General features: G+C 31.8%; 1 protein-coding gene across 3 annotated transcripts in view; it reads left to right on the top strand.

The window, feature by feature from the left end:
- The first annotated feature begins 8,335 nt into the window (after positions 1 to 8,335).
- Positions 8,336 to 11,969, top strand: part of Acsf3 (Acyl-CoA synthetase family member 3) — a 57,499-nt gene continuing 53,865 nt past the window's right edge. The window contains exons 1-2 of one of the 3 annotated variants that reach the window (XM_075382426.1): positions 8,336 to 8,468; positions 10,409 to 10,821. In XM_075382426.1, coding sequence (XP_075238541.1) covers positions 10,452 to 10,821 — 370 coding nt within the window. In that variant the 5' untranslated portion in view covers positions 8,336 to 8,468; positions 10,409 to 10,451. Of the gene's footprint in view, positions 8,469 to 8,560; positions 8,683 to 8,745; positions 8,889 to 10,408; positions 10,822 to 11,969 lie in introns of those variants that run through there. The other 2 variants (XM_075382427.1, XM_075382428.1) reach the window with 2 other exon arrangements.

The following is an 11,969-nucleotide window of genomic DNA, read 5'->3' as shown; positions in this document are numbered from 1 at the left end:
TCATTCCTGCTATTGCAGTAAAGGTCACTATTCCCTTCAAATTGCATATCTGCAATCTGTATCTCTCACCGAACACTGTGTTCAGTGCTTTAGATGTCTCAAATCTCCTTACACAAATACCATCTCCATCGTTAATAGTAGGAGACTTCAATGCCCATCATATTTCCTGGGGCTCAACCTTCTGCTCCACTCGAGGAAATATGATAAACAGATTGAGACAAGATTTTGACCTTTGCCTACTGAATAATGGATCACACACATTTATGTCCTTATCAACTGGTGCTGTATCTAACCTTGATCTTTCCATATGCTCACCGAATGTACTCCCTCATTTTAATTGGTCGATTTGTGATGACTATCACGGCAGTGATCATAGACCAATTATTATTAGTTTCGGTGTAGACTGCGAGATTAAAAGAATGCCACGGAGATGGATTGTTGAAAAGGCAGATTGGAACGGATACTGTAAAGCATTCCAATCTCAGTATGACGATGCAGCGAACATCCTCGACCAATATTCTTCTTTTACGTCCATGATACTTAAGAATGCCAACAGATATATCCCACAAACATCGGGTAATCCTAGACGTCCTTTCGTTCCATGGTGGAACGATGAATGCAAAATTGCTATTAGGAATCGACGGCAGGCACTACGTAAATTTAATCGTAGGCCCACAACAGAACATCTAAATTTATACTGCAGGGCTAGAGCGGTGTGCCGTCGAGTATTCTTGGACGCTAAGAGGAATTCATGGACGAAATACGTGAGCACTATCTCACGCACTACTTCCACGTCTACTGTATGGAAGAAAATTCGTGCAATCTTCGGATCACCGAAACAATCTATTCTTGGTCTTATTGATGAAGGAGAACTCCTTTCATCATCCTCGGAAGTGGCAAATAGTTAGCAAAATCTTTCCGCTCGGTGTCTCTCACCTCATCATATAATAACGATTTTCAACGGTACAAGATACAAATGGAGGTGTTGTCGTTAAACATTGGTGATTCGGTTGGTGAATTAAACACTCCATTCGTATTTAAAGAATTGTTACATGCACTTAAAAATTCACGGGACACTTCCCCTGGACCGGACAACATTCGCCTTTCCATGCTTTCACACCTTCCTAATTCGGCACTACAACAACTTTTGAATATTTTCAACGGTATATTCTCCGAACAAGTCTTCCAACCTGGCTGGTCAGAAGCATTTATTATACCAGTACTAAAACCTGGTAAAGACCAAACGAACCCCTCAAGCTATCGCCCTATTTCATTAACAAGCGTGTTGTGTAAAATAATGGAGAGAATGGTAAACCGCAGACTTACATGGTACTTGGAGAATCATGGCTTTCTATCTCCAGAACAGTGTGGTTTTCGACAAGGACGATCTTCCATTGACCATTTAGTGTCACTAGAAACAGCCATACAAAACGCTTTCCTCAATCGGCAACACCTCGTCGCTATCTTCTTTGATATAAAAAAGGGGTATGATACAGCCTGGCGACGTGGTATTCTTAACACTCTCCAAAAATGGGGAATCAAGGGCAATATGCTTGCTTTTATCCGGGGATTCATAAATCACCGAACGGCTCGTGTTCGTGTAGATGATTCGCTCTCAGATAGTGTCATCTTGGAGAATGGAGTGCCCCAAGGTAGTGTATTAAGTGCCACCTTATTTTCTGTAGCCATAAATGATATTACCAAATGTGTTCAGGCTCCTGTCTCATGCTCTCTATTCGCTGACGACTTTGCTATCTACATTGCAAGCCGTTCGGCACCTACAGCAGAGAGACTACTGCAGAACACTATATATCACCTTGAAGCTTGGTCCAGGATTACTGGTTTCACATTTTCATCCGAAAAAACAAAATGTGTAGTTTTTTCTCGGCTGCGAAACCCTTCTATTCCGCAAATTTTTCTGAACGGTGAGACTATTACTATCTCTAATTACGTTAAGTTTTTAGGTTTAATTTTTGATAGTCGTCTTACTTGGGTCAAACATTTAAAAGAATTGAAAACAAAATGTTCCAAAATTTTAGATATGATGCGAGTCCTTACTAACACCAAGTGGGGAGCCGATAGATCATGTATGATACATTTTTACTATTCCTTTGTTCGCTCCCGTTTAGATTACGGTTGTGTGGCCTACTCATCAGCTCGTCAAACCGTGCTTAAAATGCTGGATAGTGTACATCATGCTTTCCTTCGGCTTGCTACAGGCGCGTTTAGATCAAGTCCTGTCGCAAGCTTACTTGTGGACTGTGGTGAGCCATCACTTTGGGATAGACGAGACCAGCTCTTATTATCTTATTTTGCTCGTCTCAGAGGACAGCCAAATCACCCGGTTCTTGAGTCAGTCCTTAAAAATCCTAATCTAGGAAAGTATGAGGATCATCCACGTCGTACTGCACCTGTAGGTATCCGTACCTGGCGTCTGCTGCAGCATATAAATGTTGACACACCGTCACTCTTTCCTATGTACCCTTGCTCATATCCTCCATGGGGAATAAACCTCATAAATTTTAATTTTGACCTGACTACATGTAATAAACAATCAACACCATCTATCGTCTTTCAGCAGATGTTTCAGTGTGTTCTCTCCAAGGCGAAACCAGACGCGGTTGTATACACTGATGGATCGAAACAAAACGATACGGTTGGGTGTGCTTTTGTTGTCAATGAGAGAACTTATATGTTTGGTCTCCCCAGTATTACGAGTGTGTTTACCGCTGAACTATATGCTATAAATAAGGCTCTAAACATCATTAACCCTAAATATAGAAAAATTCTTATTTGCAGTGACTCGTGTAGTGCTCTCCAAGCCTTAAAAAACTTTTACTTCAAACATCCTATCGTCATTGAAATTTACAACGCAATCGCTGAGTTGAATAATCGCAACACAGAATTAAGTTTTTGCTGGGTCCCTAGCCACGTAGGGATTCCAGGTAATGAACATGCGGATTCCGCTGCCAAAGAAGCATGTAACCAGCCTCCTTTCACCACCCGAGTTGCTACTTCTGATTTCATTAACTATGTAAAACAATTATTAAGAACAAGGTGGCAAGGTGATTGGACAGCTACTGTTGATAATAAACTCCGTCAGATTAAAGATTCTGTGTTACCATGGAACTCCTCATACAGAAAACCCCGGCGTGAGGAAGTAGTACTCTGTCGATTGCGGATAGGACACACGAGAGTCACACACGAGTACCTGTTTACAAGAGGACAACCACCTCTATGCGCAAGATGCAACTGCCGCGTGACTGTGCGCCACATACTCGTGGACTGCATATGTTATGCGGCATTGCGTCGTAAATTTAAAATTCCTAGTAACATCCGTGGTATCTTGCGTGACGATAAGGAGGTTTTAAACCGCATGTTTATATTTTTACGTAGTATAAGGTTAATGCAAAAAATTTAATAAGTATGTATTCTTTAGTAATTGTATGTATTGTCCTATGTATTGTTTTTGTTATCCGAGTAGGGAGCCTTTTACACTCCCTATCGGATTTTTTTTGTTTTTTTTTTGTATGTTTTTTAAATTCGTCTGTGATATTAGTTATAAGATTTTTGTGATATTAGTTTTAAGTTTTATCTCCTTTTTTAGTTTTAAGTTTTATTTATTTTTAATGATAGTTTTTAACATAGTTTTAAGTTTTATTTATTTTTAATATGATAGTTTTTAACATAGCTTTAAGTTTTATTTAATTTTAATGTGATAGTTTTTAATAGAGTTTTAAGTTACATATTAGTGTTTTTGTTATCCGAGAATGGGCCTTTTACACCCATTCCGGATTTTGTTTCTGTGATAGTAGTTTTAAGTTTTAATTTTATCTAAAAAACTAAAATTATTTTTATTTATTTATTTATGTATTTATTTATCTTTTTATTTATTTTCCGGGCGATGATAACGTTCAACCGTTTTTCGCCCTTAAAAAAAAAAAAAAAAAAAAAAAAAAAAAATGAACAACTATTAATAATGAGCTCTTGGATACTGGTGTTTTCAGTCCCTCATGAAGGTTTGTTGTGTCTATTAGAAAAGAATTTATTATGTTACTCTGCAGAAGAATAGCGAATGAGATAATGAAATTTGAGGATCTGGTTTATTATGAGGTTGTTCGACCTCTTTTATTTTCGAGATCACCTTTACTTTCAGTGAATTCCCCATATAGTTTAACTTTATTTGAATTTAGTATATTATAAAATTATCAATATAATCTTTTAACAATATGAATAAATTTTGCATAAATTTTTTTATAATTCTTTAACTAGTTATATAATACGTCAGATTAATTAAATGTCAACATTTCATTGTGATTCCTGAAAGCTAATTTTTTTGTTATTTTCCCAATTGACATCAGATAATAAAGTTCTCAGATTTTTACCTGAAGTGATGATATTTAAAAGGATAAAGAAACTTTAATTTTTCCATATGTTTTTACTAATAAATGGTATTAAAGAATCTGACATCTTACAATTTTAATAGTTGATCTGAAAGATCTTATCTGTACAATATTCCAATATAGGTACTGGAATTATATCAGATTTATGTTGTCAATATAAATTGATATTGGATGGAGATCATTATGTAAATTGGTTGGATGGAAGTAGAAATATGCAGCCCTGATAACGCAATCCAATTTAATAGTTAATTTGTGACAAAATTAGAATTGTCTAAAAAGTTAACATAAAAATTACTACACATTACTATATTGAATTTATCAGAAATTAAAAAAAATTCTTGTTCAGTTCTGTACAAGAAGACAAAATTTCATTTTATTTTGTATAATTTTTTTGTGCAAGAAATATAAAAAACATAAATTAAATGAGAAAACAAAGAGGTATAATTTTTTAAAAATTTAATATGAAAATATATTTTCTGATTATACGAAGATGAAATTATTATAACTGTAATTTGATGAAATAATTAAAAATCAGTAGATCCTACATACAAGCATCAAGTAAACTCTACTCTCACTCAGCTTGGTGACTCACTACATAAGCACATATGAAAAATACATAAACACATAGCGTCAAATTGAAGTTATATTGTCTGTTGTCAACATGTAATTGACCGTAACTGAAGAATGACTCAACCAATCTTTCTCAAATTTTTACATGTACAACTTCAGAAACCGTACTACAACATATCTAAATTTCAATAAAATTGATATAGTAATTTTGTAGATTTTTGAGCCATAATATTTTCAGATTTTTTGGAACAATTTAATACAACTCAAGAACGATTCAACAAATCTTCATCAAATTTTTACATGCATAACTTCAGATACACTACTACAGCATATCTAAATTTCAATGAAATTGATCAAATAGCTTTGGACATTTTTGAGCCACAACTTTATATACAAATGTTATTTTTAGAGTTTCAGGACACAGTTTGCCATTGTAATGGCAAGACACAGTATTTTTGTAATTCTTTTACCGAAAAACATAAACAAAATTCATTTTCTTCCCTCAATTCCACTGTGCAATTAAAAGTAATACCGTACTTTTCTTTGAAAAGTCTGTAAAAGAAGTTCCCGATTGTTTGTTTACGTAAAAAAAATTCAAAAGAACTAGAAGGAAATCATAAATTGCCATTATCAATTTTAGACTACTATATTGAATACTAACAAATCTCAGATTTATCAAAAAGGGAATCCAACAAAATTGAAATTCCACCATTTTTACAATTACATTGGCAATTGTATAATAATGTAAAGTAAGCTTGAAATTACCTAGCTCAGAAATAACTTTTATATTAGTCAGTCAATATTCTGTAAACAAGCAAAATATTGCCTCATTAATCTCCATGTTATATTGCAAAATAATTAGAAAGATTAAAAATACTAGAAAGAGTTACTGATAATAATCAGTAATGAGAAAGAGTAGTCTCAAAGAAAAAAAAGTAAGCCTCCTGTCATTTATAAATTTTTTCTCAGAATTTCTGACATGGCTTCAGTCATATTATTTTGCCAGAGTTATAAACACAACTTGTGATATGTATACACATGGCATGAAAGAACTCCATTTGGATCCATAAAGGCATATTTGAAATCATCGTATATTTCCTTATGCAGCCATCTGTCAGGTTATTTCAAAGACTGAAGGGTCAAACTTACAGAGGATGTTGGTGCATGATCTCCGAGTATGGTCCAACTTCATGATTTTTGTTGGAACACAAGAGAGCTGTGCCAGCATCTAATTGATGACATTTACGCAACTGATGATGACAACATTGTCATCAAAAGTAAAATGCTAGACTAGAATCTTTGTCTCTTAAGATGTTTGTCTTTGAAGTACAAAAGTCTTTTGTATGGCAGTCAAGTAAAAGGATTTTGCAGCCATTTACCACCTACGTTTTCTTGACTTAATGGCTTGAAGCATTCGTATAGGTCATTATTATCTGATTTTATACTACCAGAGAGAAAGCTCGCAACATTTAGCCTGTTGACTGCTGCGGTTTATTGGAATCTACTGGTGGCAAGTCAGAGAAATTTGCTAGAGATGGGGTACAGTATCTTTTTAGTCATTCATCTAGCAGTGTCCATCACTGAATAATAATCTAATTGAGATCTTAACAAGGTTCTGTTCTAAGATCAACACTTAAAATGTCTAAAAGTTTTAAACAGTGAATGTTAGTTCTTGTTAATGCTTAACCCAAGTCCTGTATTCATCACAATAAAACCTAAAATTTTAATAGAATCTGCTGCAATATTTAAACAAATTAATAAATCTTTATTCTGATCATAAAATAAAAATAATTAAATACATTACATCAATGTAAGATAAATTATAAATATAAAAATAAATTATAAGATAGAAAATATATATTTAAATCTATATTATCTATTTAAATACAAATACATTAAATAATGTTAATGTAAATATATTAAATATAATGAAATTACCAAAAGAATTATTTACAATTCAGAAGCTGCTATTGAATTTTATTTATGTACATGTTGAATGGGATGCAAATAAACTTTTTTTCTTTTTTAATTAGTAGAATTTAAAAATTCAATAACAAAATAATTTTGTTTACATAAAAGAGGGCTTTTAATGGTATTTTAAATAAATTGGTGGGAAAATTTTTCAAATGGTTAGGCAATTTATTAAAAACAGCAGTGAAAGAATAAATAATACGGCTCTTTCTTATAAGCCAAAGTATTGTGTTGAGTTGAACTGACAGCCCATTTTTACATCTTAAAAACTCATGTCATCCTTTAATGGGAGCCTCAAGAGATAACATACTTCATTTTTGGTTTATGCTTAAAATTAGCATTATTTATATAAAATACACCTCCTTAGCTTATACCTATTTATGTTCATTTTTAATTTTTGTTATCATTTTTTTACTCTTTTTTATAAACTGTTTTATCATTATTATATAAGTTTTATTTCACAAGATATTATTATTGTTATACATTTATTACACAAGATTCAAAATTATTTTTACATTTTACTAGTATAAAAATAGTAATTTTTGTATCTTGAAAGTTCTTTCTGATCTTTTGATTTAGCCCAAGGTATTAAATTTTACTTTATGTGATAATATATATTGGCATAATAACGATTTAATTATGAATCGTTATTATTAACGATTTAATTATGATGAAATGGTTAGTGTTTTATTAAGGCACTTCAGTGCAAAACAGCGTGATTTTGTTTCAAACAAACTCAATTTGATCATCTCATGTAAACTTGTCATCTAATTAAGCACAGAGAAATTTCGCCTTGGGGAAACAGAAATACTATCATTATCATTAATTGGAATTCTATCCATGAGATCAGCAAATGATACAATATCTGAGAAGCACAATGCTATTGTTTTATCCATATTTATTTTTAGATGGTTAGAATTCATCCTGTGATTAATTTTTTAATCTGCTGTTGTAAAATTAACGATATTGACGTACACTTACGGTGATACTAAATGTAATTTTTTTTAAATTTACGTTTTTTGTCTTTTCATTAAATGAATTGTTTTTGAGTGGGAAATAATAATGTATGCATTGTAAATTCTTGTGACTCTAATGGTATAATAATTATTCAGAATAATGTCTAATCTTAGCTTTTTGAGTATCGTAAGAACAAATGTTATGCGCGGTTAACATGGTGGACGCACATGATTGTATGATCATATGGTAAATAATTTCATATTTGTCGAATTCTATCTCAGAAAAAATATATATTAAAAACCATTACAATTAAAAGAGAAACTTACATCACCCGTTTGTATGAAAATATTAATAAATATACCTTTTTTGTTTATGCCTTTGTATTATTTATCTAATTTATTTATGTATTTAATATTATAAATTTGCAAATGAAAAGTTTGCCAAACGGTTTTTGAAAGTTGCCGAACGTGTATTTGTTGCGTTTGACATTTGTGGTCGTGTTTAAAGTTGATATTAATGTAATTTTAATGTTTTTAATTTGAACGATTTAGAATTATAGTGAAAGAGGTAGGTTAATAGAATAAACAAAGAGTTTCGTGATGGAGACATTATAAAGTTATTTAGTAACTGTTTAGTAATCTTGTTGCTCTTGGTTAATTTTTAGGTTATAAAAATTGAACTACTGAATCGTGAGATACAGTATCGGTTAACTGCGGAGTTTTCAATTTTATTTAAGTCTCTTATCAAGTGAATTTCAATTTAAATATGAACTGATTTTAAGGTTAAATGTTTGTTTTCGTTTTTTCTGTGGCATTACTTATTTAATGATATTTTACTTGTAGTTTTACTTGCGGGTATTGGAAGAGGCTTAGCCGTATTAAATGCGTATTTAAATATTTGAATTTTGTATTTATTTTATTTTTAGTTTAAAATTTAGCATTGTTTGTCTTTGAACGTATTTACGGTGCCAACCAACTACTATTCTTGGTATTGAATATTTTGAAGATAGCTGCTTTAGTTTTTTACTATCGATTAATATTTTTTCGAATGTTTTGATGTTTAATAATAATTATGAATGGTTATCTCATTGAGATAAAGTTTCAATCTTTCATTCTCAAATAAATTCTTAGGTTGGTTTAAAATTAAAAAAAAAAAAAAATCATTTGTAATTAAAGCCTTAGAAAAGGTTTAATCATTACATTGCAAAGATTATCCTAATATAATAATGTTAAAATGGATATCCTACACACACACACACACACATATATATATATATATATATATATAAAAGTGCCACCATCTGTGCCTTTCGTCTGGAGGGTCTCTTTAGCTCAAATCCTGATCAGCCTTGATCAGCATATTACAAAAGGTCATGTATGCCTGTAATCAAGGCCTTGAATTAATAAAGGATCTTAAGTTTTGTTGAAATTTAAGGTATTCTTCGAAGTTGTTATAAATTTCAATTTGTTATGCAATAACAGAATTTTTTAATATGATAATCTGAATTGATTAGTTGTTAATATTTTTGGCTTTGAGCTTTTATGTTGCTTTAAGACATATTTAATTATTTTTCATAATAAAATGCTTTTGTTGATACTGTAAATTGTAGAGAAAACTAAAAAAAGATCTCATTACAACGTAAGAAATCATGTGGCAGTTAGTTAAAAACTCTGTGGAATTCTTAGGTAGTAATCTAGTTACTAGTTTGGGTAATACATTCATGTCTTGCCTGTCAACTGAGTTTTCTAAATGCTGATAAGAAAAAAACTAGCTAATGAAAATTCTGTTATTTTCAGTTTAATATGAAATTGCTTAATTGTTGTTTTTTCTAACCATTAAGAATGATAAGATCTATTTGGCATTTTACGAGAAGAATTCTTTGTATGATTTTAAAATTCACTATTGTGAAGCATTGTCAGCATTATTCTTCTTTCCAGTTCATGTGCTTTTATTAGTTTGTATTTTTTATGAGTGTAATAATTACCAAATATTTTTGGCTTAATAAATTAAACAAGTTAGCTTTTCTTGAGACTTTTTTGTACTTATTTATTATTTAAGAACCACTTTGAAGTTTTTCTGTTTGAATAACAGAAGTAGTAGAAAACATTGCATTATACTGAGGTTATTGAAAAGATGGAAAGTAATTTGTCTAATGTATCTGATTACAAGGTTCTATCCAATTGTAAATATGTCAAACCATCATCACTATGAGGGTAACAACATTCTCAGATACAGACATGACACTGAATCACACAAGAAAATGAATCATTGTAGTTTACCATATTGCTGTTGTGTTTTCTGAAATGTTGCTTTGGTGGGTTCTACTCTATGGATCATTTCTTATGTCCTACTTTAAAGTTTTATTGTAATAATACAAGTCTGGATTCATTTGAAAATATTAGTAAATTAAAAATTGAAAAAGATCATTTATGTACTCGCCAAACCTTTTTCTTGTATACATATAAACAATGCAAATTAATATTTTTGCATTATGTTTTTTGTTTCAGATATTACAAATTTATCTGATGATCCAGTCTGTTCTTGTAGACGATGCTGCCATCTTCATACCGACCTACAGTTTTTTTTCTCTCTCAGAGGTGTCAGCATTCTTATCATATCCAGCAGATTATATTTAAGAAACATGGTAGGAATGGTTATCTAGTCAGAGGAACAGCTAAGGCAGTGAACACTTTAGCGACGCCTTCTTTTCATACCGCTTTGGATTTTAAAGATAAAATTGCTTTGAAAGATAGGCATGGACAGTACACATATGGGCGTCTTCTCACTGCCAGTAATGTGCTGGCTAACCAGTTTGAGAAGAAAATTGGGGATCAGCGGCAACAGAGAATTGCATTTCTTTGTGCAAATGATGCATCATATATTCTTGTACAGTGGGCTTGCTGGTTAGCTGGGAATATTGGTGAGTAAATTTTTTTTACTAGATTGTTTAGATTTTTTATTATTGTACATGTGGAAGATGTCAGTCCCATGTATGAAGGCCATTCGAAAAGTTCTCAGCCTGACAAAGAAAACACAAGATTATTTGGAAATTTTTATTTTTACTTTTTTACTTAGTCTCTTGCAGTTCGATAGATTTAGACCAATGAGTCTCCAACTTTTTAATACTCTCAGTATAATTGCAACAACCTGAGATTTGTGTGGGAGTGCATTATCATGGTGAAAGAGTGCTTACTTTCTGGAAAATTAAGGATGATTACCCTGAAAATAGCACCTTTTAATTGGTTTTTAGCCTTTAATGGAGTGTAATAGTCCCTGGTGATGGTCTACCTTTTGCCAGGTAGTCTATGAGTACTAAACCATGAGAATCCCCAAAAAATCATTACAATGACTTTTCCTGCTGATGAAACAATTTTCGCATTGTTTGGTGCACTTTCACCTACTTTCACTACTGCTTGGTCCCTGGCATGCGTTAATACAAGTTTCATCTACTGTTATAAAACATTGAAAAAACAGAGCAGTATCATGTTTAATTAACACCCTTGAGAAATTTTCAGTCAAGTTTGTTTTTGGTTGATTATTAGCAAAAACCCATTGAGCAGAAAACTTTCATACTCCAAACGTCTTGTAAAATGTAGTAGATATGGTTTATTGAGATGTTTACGATGTCGGCAAGCTTGCGTACCTTCATTTGGTGATCATGTAATAGAGTAATTGTGGATTTTTGTGTCGCTTTCATCTGTTTTAGAGGTTTTACGGTGTTCAAAGTGTCATCATCTTGAATGGATGTTTGACCATGTTTAAATTCAGCACCCCATTTTTTTTACTGTTGAAAGAAAGGGATCCAACTTTTTTTTGTATGTTCATCAGAGTTAAACTAACAGTTCAAACTTGAATGTTATCAATTTTTCAAAAAAATATTAAAAATTGTTTGCTTTACTTGATCATTATAAACAAGTAACTAAATATACGCATCTGAAACTTTGTAACATGCTATGTAAAGTATCATTCTTGACAAATATAATAGTCATTTGGTCATACTTATGGCATCTGTGTGTCAGGCCAAGAACATTCTGAATGACCCTAGTAACTTGGTTTGTTCCGATTTGT

The sequence above is a fragment of the Lycorma delicatula genome, chromosome 1 (assembly GCF_047948215.1).
Source record: "Lycorma delicatula isolate Av1 chromosome 1, ASM4794821v1, whole genome shotgun sequence".
In the NCBI taxonomy this organism is placed as follows: domain Eukaryota; kingdom Metazoa; phylum Arthropoda; class Insecta; order Hemiptera; family Fulgoridae; genus Lycorma; species Lycorma delicatula.
Note: the sequence above shows the minus strand (reverse complement) of the source record. Positions and strands in the feature narration are given on the sequence as shown.